At 34.3% G+C, this 18,343-nt stretch overlaps 1 protein-coding gene across 1 annotated transcript; it reads left to right on the top strand.

The window, feature by feature from the left end:
- Nucleotides 1–7,273: 7,273 nt before the first annotated feature.
- On the top strand, nt 7,274–15,686 carry LOC146664781 (uncharacterized). Its single transcript, XM_085411057.1, has 11 exons — nt 7,274–7,604; nt 8,220–8,447; nt 8,683–8,836; nt 9,036–9,108; nt 9,355–9,697; nt 10,181–10,276; nt 10,802–11,112; nt 12,240–12,421; nt 12,801–12,970; nt 13,574–13,788; nt 14,299–15,686. Exons 1-11 carry the CDS (start codon nt 7,297–7,299, stop codon nt 14,529–14,531), a joined length of 2,313 nt encoding a protein of 770 aa, XP_085267183.1. The 5' UTR covers nt 7,274–7,296; the 3' UTR covers nt 14,532–15,686.
- Nucleotides 15,687–18,343: the final 2,657 nt, after the last annotated feature.

Below are 18,343 nucleotides of genomic sequence, written 5' to 3'. Positions count from 1 at the left end.
CATAATTTTTTTTTAAAGTTTTCTTCCTGTTTGTTTTCAGCGGAGTGGTTTTAACCCGGGTGAACTTAAATTATTTCACCAACTAAGGTACTATAAAACATCGCAAGAAAGAATAGGCTACAAGGTCAGGGCTAATCCATTTAGCCCTATCATATCGACAATGGTTATGCAATTTTTTTATTTTTTTGAAAATTACTGCTAAGATGCTGAATGCATCAGGAATAGTGTGAAATTAAGTGCAATTATTTTAAGGTACATATGATTATTGAGGCACCTTTTGTATCCTGGTACAGTTGTGCATTAGCATCATATTGTGCTGCAAGATGTCACACGATTTGGATTCACCAAATGATGTAAACCTCCAAGGGTATGTGCCTGTGTTAGTGTGTGCGATGAGATGTGGGGCAGGAGGTAATTTATGTGTTGACAGCAATAATTCAATTCCATTTAGTGAATAAGAGATTTCAAGCAACACCCGTTTTCTAGCTTCAACTATTTTCATCACTCTTCACAAGAGATGGTAATGTGTCACTTCCACTATTCTTGCCTAAAAAGCCTAATAGCATAACATCAAAGTCATCTTTTACAAACAGATGCAGCAGCGATTACGCATTTAGGCAGTTAGCAGTTTAATGACAGATTTATGGTGCAGGCTGCAATGCGCTGTGTTATTTTGCATTAGATCTTCAGGTTTTATTTATAGTACACCAGTGAAGAGCAGATTATTTTTCTAATTTAAACTAGCCTGATACAGCAGATCGCCACACATTGCCTCATTTATATCATTATGAAACCAAATAAACCCCCCTTGCCCACACAAAAAAATAAACTTTGATGAATTGAATGACGGCTGAAAGCCTAGAACTGTGTCTATATGAAATTAATTTAGTAAAGTGCCCTGAAATATAGAACCACACAAACACAAGCACACACGCACACACACTCAATCACACAGTAAGTAAAGTAAAATTTAAATAATGAGAATTAAATGATCTTGAATATTTAAGTTAAAGGCCTTTTTGAACGTCAGTGCTACAAGACCTGTAAACCTGATCACATTAGAGCAGCTAGATTGGTGTTTTAACTGATTTCACCTTGAATGACCTTGTTTCCTTAGTTCATACGACATGAGAAATGTTTTTATCACTCCATATCTAACAAATCTGACATTTAAAGCCAAGGTCTTGTGGATCATGATTCACAGCATCTACATAATAATAACACAAAAAATAACGTGTAGTTTTTATATTTTAGAGTGCACAAAACACAGTTGGGATAATCAAAAGGTGAGGGAACAAAGGACTGTTAGAAGAGAAATACAGACTAATACACTGTGGTTAATTACCTTCATTAAACAACCATATATTCAGGCAGACAAGAGATCATTTTTAATGTGTGTGTGTGTGTTTCTCTCTATGGATGTGCTTTATATTGCCCCAGCTACTGTCTTCTGGCATTGATGGAGCATCATCATTATCACCTGGGCTGATGGTAGTGGCTCCTTGGCTAGACCCCGTCAAAAGGAACTGTTTGATGTCACCCTTTGTGTATGTGTGTGAGAATGTGCCTGTGAGCATGTCAGTGAATATATTTTGCTATTGCATTTTCAGTGATTCCCGTGGCCATACTAGCATCCCTGTACTGGCAGGTCCCTTATGCAAACAAATGGCTTTGGCTGGCAGGTTCAGTGAAGGGTGACGGTTGTATCTGGTTGCATCAGGCAAAGGAGTGATGGGCATAGCAGATTCAGTGGAGGAACAGTTTCATTTCACTTGAACTCAGACCCACAACATGCCCTAATAAAACACGCAAGGCCTGGCCTTAGACTCTGTGACAAAGACTAGCTTGTTTATTTGCTTTACATGTCTAGTCATTTAGTAGCTGTCTATGTTTATTGATATTACCTCAGAAGCGTGATGGCACTTTTTTTCTTCTTCCCCCTTTTTTTTTTGAAGGTCAGTTGAATAACAACCTAGTCTGTATCTAGGCAACAGCTCAGTATTGATAAAAAAGTGAGGCTGATATGAGGACAGATGAAATAAAGAAATTAAGCAAAAGGATTAATTGTACATCTTGTCTATATCATTCTTTGTCACGGTGTGGGGACTTGTTGTTTTATTTTGAAAACATAATTTTCCTAATGCACTGACACTGATCACTGATATTCCTGTCTTTGTGATTTTCCCACCTGCTCTGCTCAGATTGGTTTTATCTGTTCCTTGTCAGCCTGATTAGTCTGTGTGCTCCTCTCTCCATGTGCCAGTTTGTTTGTCTTCCGCCTTGGTTCTTTGCCCATGTTTGGCATGCTGTTACTTAACCTCCTGAAACTTGAGCTCTTGTTTTGGATGCATTTTTAATTTCTCCTAGCTACTTGAGATTAGTAGGACCCGATCAGTATAAAAAGTAGGTTTCATCTTTGAAAAATTTTTTTTTTTTTAGGTATGTCCTCATATGGTAATAATGAGTTTAATTGACAGTATAACACAATAAACTCACCATTGTTTAAGAAAGAATAAAACACTGAGGAGAATTAAGTATAATGTGCAGAAAAGCTGAAATGGAATGTGCCCATATGAGTTCTCAGGATGTTACCGCTATCATAGTTTGTTGCTATTTGAGGTTTTGTAGTCTGATGTCAACTTTATATTAATAAAGCTTTTTTTCTCTTCTAACTGGCCAATGTGTTCTGCTCTTGAGGCCTGTTGGAATGGAAATTATACACTGTTTGTTCCACTTCATCTTATTTCCTTCTGTAATTGTTTCTGTGAAATAATTTGTTGGCCAAATTAAATTTACTCTTATTATTCTTGAACACTGCTTGACAAGCTTTAGCTTTTACTGGGTGTTAATGCAAGCCCTTTGTTCATCCGCTGTGTGAAACAATACACTCTTTTAGTTTTCGTCCATATTTTTCCCACCTGTGGGGCTCAAAGCCCCACCAGTGGGGCTTAAATTTAAAAACCGCTAATTCAATCTCTAAGTAAGAATTATCTGAGCTGTATAAAATAGCCCTGATAATCCCTGTAAATAGGTTTGCATGTGTAAAATGTGCTTAAAATGCCAAATGAATTGTCAGAAAAACCAAAAGTAAAATAGTGAGCAAAATATTTTTGCTATTGCTAAGTGACAGCATACTGTCTTCCTGCACTGCTACTTGAAACCATTCTTAAACACATAAAATCAGACATAAAATCGTAGACTTATGAAGAGCAACGCAGCTACATTTGAATATGCCCACTGACTTCAATAAAACTAAAGTAACAGCCCATTTGCTCCAATTATTAATACAAGCTAGGGTGATATGTTAATCACAGCATAGTTATGACTCTTCAGCGTTGCCCTTTATAGTTGGAACAGACTTTTCTGTTAACATCAGCCTAGCAAGCTCACAAGGATGGCATGCACTGACCTTAATTTTAGAAACTTTGATCGTGTTTCATGTTGAGCTAAAGTGTTTAATATTAACATTCACCACTTTAACAGTACATAAATAAGGAAAGGTATAAAACAGCCACTTTAATTTATTGTGTACTGATATTTTTTTTATTCTAGATTAAAAAGTAATTAGTTAATTCCTATTAAACAAGTCTGCGAGGTTTAAATTCAAACACAAAACTTCTCCAAATTAAAAAAAAAGCTCACCAACAGTCATTTCTATGTTTGCACTAAAATAACATAGTACTGTAAAACACATACATTTGAAATGTACAGTGGACCTTCTTTCTCTGGCTGACATCAAACTACAGATTCATGAAGGCAAAATAGCTTGGTAATCTTTCACCTTGTTTTCTTACTAACTAAAATTCATCACTCCATACCATCCACCCACACTCCAAGTATATCGGTCCAAGCGTTTATGTACTCACACAGTTTGATCCATATTCACCATGAGCAACAGGTGTGACAACAGTCTGCATGAACCGTGTGATTCTCAGCATGAAGAGTGAGTAGGTGTTTGTGTTTTGATGATTAGTTGAGGATGAATAAATGCCAACACATTAGGCCTCATGCAGCCAAAATACACACGCACAGTTTTGCCAATGTCCCAAAAGGGGTTTAGCAACTTCTCACCTACGCCCACTGCCTGTAATTGCCTGAATAACAGCGATCCACTGCCTTCTATTACATGATGAAGAAAAAGTGACCTCTTTAGTAAAAAAAAAAAAAATAATGTGTAAATTGAACATTTCATTTCATTTCATTTCATTTCATTTCATTTCATTTTTATTTATTTCACACTTGGTACTACAATCAAACAAAACAACCACATCTTCTGTCAACAAAACACAACAACCATGTGTGAAAAGGAGCAGGAAGAAGAAAATATTCTTATTAAACCCTGCCCCCTATCTACCATCGAACTTATATCACCGGTGGGCACCAAAAATCAGGAACAAACTAATATTGACATTTCTCTCCGGTCGAATCCCAAACCAACATCACATTCATTCGCATTCTTCATACTGAGTTATCGTTTTAAACATATAACACTTTTTAAAACATTGTAAATTTATACAATTCTTTAAATCATAATGAAGTGAATTCCACAGTCTTATACCCCTAACCGTTGTGCTCATTAATCTTTGTGTAGTCCTGGCTAACTGATGTTTAAAATAAAATTTCCTTCTATTCTCTTCTCCCCTTGAACACATCAAAAATACTCTTTGTAACTTAAAAGGTAAAATATTATTTTTAGCCTTAAACATAATTAATAATGTCCGTAATTTCACTAAATCTCCTAATTTTAATAATTTTGATTCTATAAATAATTTATTTGTATGTTCTCTATATTTAACATTATGAATTATTCGTATAACTTTCTTCTGTAATAGGTTTAAAGGTTTTATGGTATTCTCATATGTATTCCCCCAAACTTCAACACAATAGTTGATATATGAAAAAAACAAAGAAAAATATAAAATACGCATTGTTTTATAATTTAATAAATCTCTTATACTACCCAAAATATAAATACTTTTGACCATTTTCTTTCTAATATGTTCAATATGAGATTTCCATGTCAAATTCTCATCCACTATTACACCCAAAAAACGAAATTCAGTAACTCTTTCAATCAATTCTTCCTCTATAAACATAATGACTTTATCCTCCTTTACACGATTGCCAAATATCATATATTTCGTTTTTGTCAGATTCAAAGATAATTTATTTACATCAAACCATTTTTTTATTCTTAACATCTCAGAAGTCATAATTTCAACCAAGTCTTTCAAATTCTCTCCAGAGCAATAAAAATTTGTGTCATCTGCAAATAAAATCGAATTTAACCTTTTAGATAGAACATTATATCCTACTGATTGGGGTTTTTTTTATCATTATGTTTATTTTTAGTGTGAGTAATTAATGATAACCGATTAACCTCTTTTTTTTTCTTGAGCAGCCAAGACAGCAGATATTTTTATACCAGTTGCTGATTTGTCAGCACAAAATCAGTCAGTAAAGGAGCTGCTGAAGAATTTTAAAGCAAGTTTTTTATATTAGCAGTTTTACAAGAATGATATAAGAAAAGAAAAAAAAGGAAAGAAACCACACCAATGGTTAAACCATTAACTTCTTTTTCTATGGGGAAACAGGCATTCACAGTAACAGCAGGATGAGGTCTTAAAAGTTTTAGGGTCCAATGTTGGACTTAAAATGTTTTTTATATAGATCTATATATGACTTTAAAAAAACCACACAAAATCTTAAAACACAAACCACTTTCTATAGATTTGTAATGATGATATCAGCCACTTCAGATTTCCAGCTCATGGAGTTACAGACACGGGTGTGCAAACAGGGTTAGTCTTTATAACGGTCACTGTGAAAAATAATAACTCTCAGAAGCAAAGGGGAACAACAATTCGGATAATCACTGAAGGAACCTCATAGTTTGTCACTGTGTCTCTGAGATGTTACTGTACATGTGGGGCTTCTGAGGGGATCTCTTAAGCACACACAGACTTCCACTGTTTAGCACCACGGACAGCCATCTTCCATGCCAAGTAATGCAGATGATTACAAAGTGCTTTGGCACTGCTATTGAGTTAATTTCAGACCAATTCAGAGTTGCCATTTCACAAAAATACTCTCTGTAACACAGCATGTATAATGTATGTTGCCTGCTGAGGAAAAGGAACTGATGCAGACAGACCTGACAGCCCCAGGGAGTCAAATGAGTAAAGGAGAAAAGTTGATTATAAGGCTCTTAACGACTCCGCTAATTACCATTGATGCTAATTAGCTGGCGCTCCAAGTTAACTGCACAGAGGGTAATCAGTGTCTGGAACGCGACAGAAGTTAGAGTCAAACTATCATCTCTCAAACCTTCATGGGGCGCAGTAAGATGTTAAACACTCTGCTCAGAAATGTTAGCATGACATGCCCTCAAGAGAAAAGACAAAGTTTTAATTGTAAGCCAATCTGGAACTACTTTGATACATACACAAAACGTAATAAAATAATTGTGATTTGATTTATATATATATATATATATATATATATATATATATATATATATATATATATATATATATATATATATATATATATATATAATGGAATGCCCTTTAGGAAAATATTATATATATTCCAACCAAAGTCTGAATATATAGAATGAAACTTGAATATATAGAATGAAACTTGAATATATAGAATGAAACTTGAATATATAGAATGAAACTTGAATATATAGAACGATCTTCTGAATATATAGAATGAAACTTGAATATATAGAATGAAACTTGAATATATAGAATGAAACTTGAATATATAGAACGATCTTCTGAATATATAGAATGAAACTTGAATATATAGAATGAAACTTGAATATATAGAATGAAACTTGAATATATAGAATGATCTTCTGAATATATGAAATGAAACTTGAATATATAGAACGATCTTCTGAATATATAGAATGAAACTTGAATATATAGAATGAAACTTGAATATATAGAATGAAACTTGAATATACAGAATGAAACTTGAATATATAGAATGAAACTTGAATATATAGAACGATCTTCTGAATATATAGAATGAAACTTGAATATACAGAATGAAACTTGAATATATAGAATGAAACTTGAATATATAGAACGATCTTCTGAATATACAGAATGAAACTTGAATATATAGAATGAAACTTGAATATATAGAATGATCTTCTGAATATATAGAATGAAACTTGAATATATAGAATGATCTTCTGAATATATAGAATGAAGCTTGACGTCACGGAGGCGCTTGCGCCATCTAGTGTTTTCCTTGTTTGTACCTGCGAGGAATGGCACTATGAGCCAGTCCGCACGGAATTTTGTGGCTCAAATTCTAAGTAATGAGGAGCTAATTAACACCTTGGCAAATGCATGTTCTGGCCAACCTAATATTTGTACTAGTGTACCGCATCGTACTACTGATGAAGAAATTTATTCACTTTTTCATCGTGGAAGACCAAATGCAGTGAACCTCTCCGGTCAGATAACCCCTGGCTATCCAGCTAACGTTATAGAGAACGTGCCTTCCACATCACAGGAGTGCCCCACAACAGGTCCCATCTACAATCTTAGACCTTTTACTCGAAAGGGCCCAAGGCAGAAGAGGTAAGAACAGAACTAAATGCACTGAAATTACTAGTGGAAGGTTAGTAATAGCCCGTAGGTTTCAATTGCTCGACGAAGCTAAGTAAACAAAAATATCACAAAAAAACAAAACAAAAAAACTGTGCGATAGACTGACAGCGTGTGGACGTGGAGACTAAACTGTGCACAACAGTTAATTTGTTTAATTGTGGAAACATTTCTATAATATTTCACGTCCCGTAAGCTTAATCTGCAAACATTGTGTAAAAGCAAAGCACATCAGTTGTTACAATACATAGTTGTTGGCAGTATATAATTTAATGAAACCTTTTTTAAAGCAACAAAAAGTACTCCGTGAATTGAAGACATTTGTTTATGTGATTGTTAAGTTTCTCCACCCATCCATCCCACTATCTTCCATCATCTATCCATCCATTCATCCATCCATTCTCTTCCACTTATCCAATTCAGGATTCCAAGAGCCTATCCTAGCTACCATGGGGCTAGAGGGTGTTTATTAATGCAGATTAGACATGTGTACAGCATGGTGTATTTTTTTAATTAAATGTACTTCATTGATCAGAGAAGTGTAATATAACATGCAGAAATGTTTAATTTGCCTTTATCCTCCATTAGGTTTCCAGCACAACTAAGCAGGTCACATTCTGTGGCTCAGTCTTTCACCAAAGAAGTGATTCTCTTGCCAGACCATCTAACTACACATGTGCCAAGGCGTAACAAAAAAGCTTGGCTTTTTGAAAATGGACATATAAAATCTGCACTGGAGTTTAGCTGTGACTTGGACTCAGACAAAGTAATGCAGGCAATAAGGACTGCCTTCCAGCCAGTTGTTGAAGGATGCAGGTAAGCATTAGATCCTTTTTTATAAAAAAAAATATATTTTTTGTTACTTAGATTATTATACTATTAAAGGTCAACTTTGGGTATTTCCAAAAAGGATCTGGGAGCACCGATCAGATGACTGGATTGATATCTTTTAGAGTTAACAAAAATTAAGCCTTTTAATGTATTGTATTGTATTGTAGTCTGTTAGCCTTAACAAAAATTTCATATACACTATGTTTTCTTCCTCCCCTAGGCTACAGATTTTGCTGGCATGCCACACCAAACTAGTTGAGCCATCACTCACTTCCAAACAGACTTTGAATGGAGACCTTGTGAAAAAACTGTTTCATCAGAAGTCAATTTATGTCAGACCTGACAAGGTCATCTTATGTAAGGACAATGAATCAGTAAGTAATCCTGATCATTTCAGCAAATGTATGTATTTTCATAAAATGAGAGTGAAAAAGGCAAAGATGGATTTTAAACTCCCTTAAACATTGTCACTTGTATTATGTTTTAATACATAATACATAAACATATTACTAATATTTATTATGACATTTTGTTGTCAGTATAATGAAATGTATTATCTGTTTTAATTTACAGACATATTCTGATGGAGAGAGTAGCCATACAAGCAGGCAGGATTTCACAGAAACGTTGAATTCTGACAAATGCGGTAAATATTCCTATCTAAAAGTCGCTCCAAATAAACTGTAAATTAAGTTGGTTCAGTGTCTGTTACTTAGTCATCTTAGGCATTGTGTCTTTAGCTAAGTGTCAAGTCTTTGTTAAAATCATATTTAAATTTAGTTTAATATTTTGAGCAGGAAGAAATGTACCCCTAAATACATGAAAAGCAAAAGCTATAAATGTGATTAGATGTTATTCAAAAGTTAAACTCCTGTTCTTTGTGTTCTCACAGTTGAAATTTCTAAAGAAGTTCCCTCAGCCATTCCCATTGTTAACGCACAGTCCATGTCTGTTGATGATGAGGTCATCTGGTGCGTTGCTACCCAAGATGTTTGTACTGTTGAATCTTCCATCTCTGCTGACACCCTCACAATGTCCACCAATCCTGCTGTCGTTGCTACTGATGAGGATGAGCCTTACTCCAGTGGAACATCTGCCTTTGTCAGTTACAACACACCTGGCTTATCAGCGGGTTCTTCTGCCAGTGTTACTGGTGACACACGTGTCTTCTCTAGTAACACCTCCAGTGTGTCCAATGGACCTACCCAGCCAAGTTTATCCAGCACATCCTACAGGTATGTGTTTTGTACATGTTTGTATCTTTTAATCTTTTGAGCTATATTGTGCAAAAGTCATGACCCACCCCTGCTTTCTTTGTATTTTGCTGGAAAAATAGGAAAGAAGCGCAGTGATTTACTGAAGTCTACAAAATTCTGTCTACAAACAGACATGGAAGCGCAGTATATTAGAGTAGAACAAAACTTGTAGAATTTTAATGAGCTTAAAATTCAAAATGTGATATGAGCTACTTTAGTCTTCAACATAGCTTGAACTCTCTTAACCAAGCTTTCTTGATGGTGATGTCTTATTTTTATTGAATTTCTTTAAGCATGGTTCAGGAATAGTTTTCCAGGCTTTTTGTTCTGTTCTCTGTCAAGATGATCCCACACAACTTTAATAATGCTGAGGCCAATCTATGTATTGTGATAATGTAATTCTGTCAACATCATTTATATGTAATTTAACTAAATAATTTACAAAACATTCTGGCTTTGCAGTACATATCTTGGCCTGTTTGAGGAAGAATACCTGTCAGATGACCCCGACCTCCAAGAAGCCATTTCAAGGTCTTTAGACTCAAGTGCAAGTGAAAGGTCAGTACAACACAAACTTTTACATGTTGAAAGGTCAACATATTAACCATTATTTTATGTTTGTTGCGGAAAAGGAGTCATCTACTGTCTAGTTTTGGATCAGTTTGAATAAGCAAACTACGAACTGCAACCTGTGATTTCTGTTGTCATTTGAAGATTACCAAGGCTATCAGATTACTTATATTTTACTTGATATATGTTTTGGTTTATTTTTACTTTTTTGAATGGAGGTTGGTTGTCAGTGTTGGATCTTGTTGTTTTTCTTGTTCTGCTTGTATTTATATAGTGTATTTATACTATTTATAAATACTAGTGTATTTATGACAAGATAAAAATGTAAACTTAGTTTAACTTAAACTTAATCTTTTTTCCATTATCACAAACATTCTTGATTTGTATCTCTTTTTTGTTAAATATCAATTACAGTCTTAAGAATGGTACATCATTATTCTGTTGGTGGGTTATTGCCATTGAGACTAGTATATTTCTTTACTGTTTTTTTTTTTGTGTGTGTGTATGTTTCAGTGACGTCCAGAGCTTAGAGAGAATCTTGGAGCAGATTGTTACTAGAGTAAATAATGACAGCACTGTACGCTTCAACATCATAAGGCGAAATGTGTGGGATGGAGCATCCAGAGCCATGGGCAGATCCAATTTTTCACCAGAGAAAAAAATAGATGTGGAGTTTACTGATGACTATGGAATATCTGAGGGTGCTGTTGACAATGGAGGACCTACTCGGGAGTTCTTCCGACTTTGCCTCTGTGAAGTCAAGGACAAACTTGGCATCTTTGAAGGTCCACCCAATGCTAAAGTTCTTACGTGCAATTCTAAAGGTACTTATGATTTTATTAATTGTTGCCATTTGATTTATTTTACATCAATACATTATACATCAATTGGTTTGTGATTACATGTACGAGTTTAGTATCTCATACAGTTAACTAAACACATTTTTTTGGCAATGACAGAATTTTTGTACCACCACAGAGGATTTTAAAAAATTAAACCTAGATTGACTGAAGGGAAGATTGTCTGCTTTAGTTGAAAGGTTTGAAACAGTACTACATATTTAGAAATTCTGGTCATTTTTATACATGCTCTCTCATTTCTCAAAAGTAATTATTCAAATGACTGATATGGTGTAATTCAACAATCAAGAGATGCACTTATGAATGGAAACACAGATGTTTTACAACAAGGTGCAATAGTAAATAACTGGAAGGACTTTGCCAGAAAACATCTAAAAGAACTATGCTATACTACTATGAAGATATGGACAGATTACACCAAGATTAACAAAAATGATGGAAGGAGAAAAGCATAGTAAAGAAAAGAATAGCTTAAGTCACACATGGTGGAAGCAGTGTTATGACACGGGCACGAGTAGCTGCCATAGAACCAAGCCACTACTGTTGTCAATGATAGCACTGGTGATTTGTGAAGTGTAAAGGGCAATCTGTTCAGATTCAGCCAAATGCAAATGCTAAATTGATTGGACAGTGTAAATTGATAATAACCCAAAGCATAACAAGCCAGCTCAGTTACCTGATCTGACTGTAAGGCTGTAAAGAATTGTAAAGAATTTTAATCCTTGTATTAAAAATAATACATAAAATGGTGTTAGCTTTCAATCACTTGTCTAAAGCAACCATCTTTAAAGATGGTGGATAATGTATAAAATTGACTGTAATTCCTAATCAGCTGGTGCCATTTTTTAATAAAATACCTCGAAGGAATTGCACTTTAGTATCATCTTGATTGTTTGGTATTAAAATCCAAGGTGGTGGTGCACAGCAAAATTAAGATGATTTTGTTATTATCCAAACTATTATGGGTGCAACTGTATGGGCAATATTTTTTTCAGAAATAATATTTGGTAACTTGTACTATAAAAAATGCCACAGTAACAAAAATAATGATGCAAGCTTTTGAGATGATGTTTTATTTTATTTGTTAACAGCAATGAAAGATAATGGATACTACTATGCTGGCCAGATCATGGCAATGTCAATTGCCCACGGGGGACAGAGTCCATGTTTCTTGTCTGAACTCTTCTATGAGTGTCTTCAAAAGGGTCCAGACAATGTAAAAGTCAGCACTGATCATATTACTGATGAGGAAACAAGGTCACAAGTGCAGTCGGTGAGCATATTTTCCTTTGGTTCTTTCAATTTCATTGTAGGTCTTTTTTTGCTTGTCCAACATTTTTACTAACACTTCCCTAATTTTTCTTGCCCGAGTCCTGCACCTTTCTAGTAAAAGATCAAACATTTTAATGGCTACAAGAAGGAAGAACTAAAAATGTGTGTGGCAGGTTATGGTTCTGTTGGTTCTGTTGGTTACAGAATTTAATGATTGCACTTGTTTTCCAGCTTAATAACTTATACCTCAGCCTCCTGATCGGTTATGGGGTTTCATAGGGTTAATGTACTAATTAAACACTGAAGCTATTAGTTTTGTATGTTCTACTAAATAGTAGAGTCAAATAATTCATTTTATAATTTCCTCATATTGTTTTTAGATCATACAGGCCGAGAATGATCTACAGCTGCAAGATGCAGTTGCACAGGCAGCCAACTTGATCAGTCTTGCTGGTCACAATGTTTGCATAACACTTCAAAACAAACAAGAAACTGCTTTGGATCTGGCTCACTGGTATGTCCTTCAACGGACCCGTGCACCTTTTGAAAGGTATGTCTAAACACATACTGTAATGGTAAAAAATTAAGCCTGTCAAACTAAAGTCACTGTGTTGTGAAACGGGTATTAGCCTGTTTGGGTGGTACAGGTCTGTAGCGCTCCATGCTAGTACAGTTCATAACAAAACAGATATCTTTCATTCATGAAATTAAAATTCACATAAAACGTATCTGTGCCAATGTAGGCATGTGTTTAAATATGTAAATAAAAATAGATTCAAATTGAGTAGCATTTGGGTTGATTGTAGACTGACAGAAAAGGTATGCCAATGGAACAAGAGACCAGATGTATTTGAAAGCAATTTGTCACTTTTACTCCAATTCATGACAGGTCCCTGTGTATCATATTTCAGCTCAGTTGTTCCATGTATAGGCATTCTTTATCTGTATCTAAGACAGTCTGGCCCTGTAAGGGGAAAAATGTTCTTCACCTCTGATACAGCAGTCCACAGGAAAGTAAAATGTAATTAGTTCAGAAATGTCTCTTGATAAAACCTCAAAACCTCTTGTTATGATACAGGTTCCAAATCCAATCAAATACAAATATAATAATAGTAATATAAAATACAATTTGATTTTGTTTTATTTTGGCTAGGTTCAGAGATGGCTTGAGGTCTCTAGGTGTCCTAGATGCTCTACAGACATACCCTCTTCAGATGAAGTGCCTTTTCGTGAAAGCTGGAATGGCTCTCAGAGCAACTGATATGGAGAATCTATTCCAGATCATTCACTCCGAACGAGGGAGTAATGCATTTCAAGATGAGTGCCGGACCCTGGCTTTCTGGCAAGACTATCTTCAGGAGGCAGAATGTGAGTTTACTACTTGGCACATTGTTTGACCATAAATCAAAATTCTCACTTTTGTGCAGCAGCATCATGAAATTACAGACATAGATGCCATAACAAAAAAGGTAGATAGATAGTACTGATGCAAGTGCTGGGTTTACAAAGAACATTGTATCCAAATGTGATTTCAGTTTGACTTCAGTGTATTAACAGGATAAATAAATAACAGGATAAATAGGAGGATAACTAAATAAATAAATTATTACCAATCCTGTATACTGAGTACAAATAATAGGCTATTGCTGCATCCACGTACATTTAATATGTTGTGGTCTCCACTAACTTCTTTTTTTGACATTGTGGTTTCACTGTATAGCCTAAATAAGCTTCATGTGTGTCTTTCAAATTACAGCTTACTTTTAAAAATATATACATGTTTCACTTTTGATTTAATCTTTTGGTAATTTAATGTATCTGTACATCAGTAGTCTTAGTCAGAATATCATTATGATTTTGTATTTTTCTATCTTATAGTTGAAAATGATGTCTCTTTGGAAGATATTCTTGTTTTCTGCACTGGATGTGACAGCATACCAGCCCTGGGTTTTTCTCCAAAGCCAAGCCTTGAGTTCGTCACTAACTGCAGATTTCCAGTGGCCAATACTTGTGAAAATATCCTTCGTATACCAGTTCATGCAGTGTACACTACTTTCAAATCAGACATGGATTTTGCAATACGGAATTCACCAGGATTTGGAAGAGCATGATGTGTTTTCTTAAGGATTGGTGACATGATGAGGATTTGGGTTTTTTTCTATTTTGCATATGCATTTTTTATTTTCTTGTTTTTGTTAATGTTGTTAACCCCGCATCAGAGTACACCCTGGACAGCAGTAGGACTGTATAGCCTAAATAAGCTTCATGTGTGTCTTTCAAATTACAGCTTAAATACCAGTTCATGCAGTGCACACTACTTTCAAATCAGACATGGATTTGATAAGCCGAAGAGAATGGATAGAATTATTTTGTTTCAGTTTATACATGTGGGGCATTTTTTTGTTTTTTGATTGTAGTTAATTTGTTTTCCTGCTTATATGGCATGTTTTGTCTCTGGTATGACCCATAGTAACATTACATTATTTAGCACCCCTGCAGTGAGCAAAATAATATGCCACAATCTCATTGTTATATAGAATTAAGTTTTCTCAAATGCTTCCTGTGTTCAACTATTCCACATAATGTGAATTTTCAAATGAGATGAGTTAAGCTTTATTTCAGTGTCCCATTTGAACAATTATGCTTTACACAGAACTTTGTATTAATATCATTTAACTTTTAGCTTAACTCACAGGTTTAAAAATGTTTTTGTTAGGTTTTGGTAAAGTTTTGAAAAGTATTACAGTAACCCTACATACTAAAAGGTAGAAAGACAGTATCTCCAACACTGGCAGCAAAGTTGTCTATAAATGTGACAGACATTGGCTAGGTCAAACCTGGTTATGTTACAGGTTGAAATATGAACATTATATCACACTATATGACATTACAATCTTATCAAATTATTATATATTATCAAAGTATTATAAACAATAATAATAATAATGATAATGATAATAAACATAACCTGGTTTGCAGGGAGTGTTTTAAGGATTTTGTTTGCATATTTTACTATACTACTTGATAACACAGGCTCATTGTAGATTGTTTGGGGTTTTTTTCCTCTTTCATTTTGTTTTTTTAAGACCAGCCCTATTACTGCAGAATATTATTTCCTTCCTATGGGTACTGGAAATACACAAATAAAGTGTTCTGTGTTTCTACTTTTTATGTAATTTGTGTCTTTAAAAAAAAGTTTAAAGAGTTTAAAATGTATAACATATTTTATTTAATGAATGAATCATAATTCCTGTTTATTAACAGATACATTAGTACATCATACAATCATATGTAACATATACTGTAACATTTTGTACTGTGACAAGTATGGTTTGTCATGAAAGAAAAGTGTAGTCTAAACACTTTATTTGTCTACTTTTATGATTTAAATGGCACAAGTGAATATGAAGATAAAACCAGTCTTTTTATCTTACCTTTCTTTTACCTAAATAATAGTCTTGGACCCTTTTCAGTATCATGATATTTCACAATTTTTAGTGTCTGGCACTCAAATAAATTTTTTAATTAACACAAACAAATTTACTAATAACTTAACTGAAGCATGCGGCATGCTGTCAAAAAAACTTCTATCCCATGATTTCCATCGTCACTCAAGGGGTCGATCTGCCTCAAGTCAGCCGTCAACTGCTGGTGATGGTAAGAACGATGTCTGAAGTGCACTTGACTGAGCGGTCTGTGATGCTGAGGAAGTTGCAACATTCCAACAGTCCACAGCTGCAGCGGGGAGTGATTTTCCATTGTCCTTAAGCTGTGATGGTTCCACTGATTTACAAATTCATCCACAGATCTGTTAATTCTTGGAAGATATACATGGTGAAGAGCCCTAATATGAAATGGATCAGTGCTATCTAAAATCCCAACATTTTACATAAAGAGGAAAAGGTCTTTAAAGTATGCTGACACAACTCTGTTTAGTTCACCCCACAATCTTTCAATTCTTTGATTATGCACACTTCGTCCAACCATAAAGCTTCCTCTGTTTGGCCCTCGATGTTCAATCATAAACCGTGCAATATCAATATTCTCACTGCCAGCATCACCCCTGACACGTTGTGGGAGGCCAAAGAGATCAACGGCACTCTGGAAAAGTTGCATAGCAGTTGATGCTCTGTTATCTGTGCAGCATCTCATGTAGGTAATGCAGCGACTGTAGCCGTCAACTCCTCCATGAAACACAAACCCCCAAGGATTTAACTTATGGTTTGTGTCAATATGCCTGGAATAAGAAGAAATATATTATTATTATGACACTAGATGTACATTAAAATAAAGGTCTATGACTTTGACATTGTACTTCTGTCATGTAAACTATTTCTGGAGATAAACAATATTTTAAACTCAGACATTATACAACATTGTTTATTAAAACACAAACAAAATATTATATTACTACAATGCAGGAAGTAATAATTAACATTAATCAAATTTAAGACGTGAAAAAAGGCATACCACACTTGATTTGGGACAGTGACATTGTAGACCCTCCGCTGAATTGCTCTCCGTCCTCTCAAAGCTCTTCCCACTGGATCAACTATTCTTAAACGTTCTCGCACTCGCCACCGCTGAACTCTGATTCCTCTTCCTCTCAAACTACCACTAATGTAGGATTCTCCTGAGCCAGGGGTATGTGTAAGAATCTCAGTAATGAGATGATCAAGATCCACATTTGAAATATTATTAAAATTTCCATAGTCCACTAAACCTAGTTGTATCCTGTGGTTGTACAGTGTTCGAACATTTACTGACAACATTTGAGATATGGCCATCCAACTAAACCCCAAGTCTCGCATGTCAGTCAGCTGAGTAGCTGGTATGTTGTACCTAAAAGAGTTAGAAACAAAAGAAGAAATATGTTAACTTCTTTCTTATTTCTTGCATTCATTATCTTGTTTGCCATCTCTTGACTCTTTCAAGTGCCATACACATTATGAATGAATTTGTTTCCATTTTTATCACTTACCTTGGCCTTCCTCTTTGAGATGTAGAATGATATAATGAGCCCATAACATGTGCTTCAGCTTCTGCTCGAAGTGTTAGCTCAGTTGACATCTCCATCAGTGATTGATAAATTCCCTCAAGAAGTGTGCATAATCTTCTCCCAGAAACGTTTTGTTGAACATTATTCATGAGCACTAGAAATGTTGCAATAATGAAAACGTGTTCTTCAAGGTGACGTAGTATAAATTCCAAATTATTTCTACCATTTGCAGTTTGAACAGCTGTCGCAAAACAGTTGTCAAGCTCTAAAAAGTACTGAAATAGTTCAGCTGATGCCATTTTGTAAAGGCAGAGAATTCAGAAACACATCATCTCTAAAAATGAGGTTCATACATTCTATATATTCAAGTTTCATTCTATATATATTCAAGTTTCATTCTATATATTCAAGCTTCATTCTATATATTCAAGCTTCATTCTATATATTCAAAAGATCATTCTATATATTCAAGTTTCATTCTATATATATTCAAGTTTCATTCTATATATTCAAGTTTCATTCTATATATATTCAAGTTTCATTCTATATATTCAAAAGATCATTCTATATATTCAAGTTTCATTCTATATATTCAAAAGATCATTCTATATATTCAAGTTTCATTCTATATATTCAAGTTTCATTCTATATATTCAAGCTTCATTCTATATATTCAAGTTTCATTCTATATATTCAAGCTTCATTCTATATATTCAAAAGATCATTCTATATATTCAAGTTTCATTCTATATATTCAAGTTTCATTCTATATATTCAGACTTTGGTTGGAATATATATATATAATATTTTCCTAAAGGGCATTCCATAATATATATATATATATATATATATATATATAAATCAAATATATACTTTCTTGCTTATACTTGACCTTTATAGATATTGTTAATATGTTGATTTCGT

Source organism: Rhamphochromis longiceps, linkage group LG7, assembly GCF_057381845.1.
Source record: "Rhamphochromis longiceps isolate RC_006_pf linkage group LG7, R_longiceps_female_GT1.1, whole genome shotgun sequence".
Taxonomy (NCBI): domain Eukaryota; kingdom Metazoa; phylum Chordata; class Actinopteri; order Cichliformes; family Cichlidae; genus Rhamphochromis; species Rhamphochromis longiceps.
This window is presented reverse-complemented; position numbering and strand designations above follow the sequence as displayed.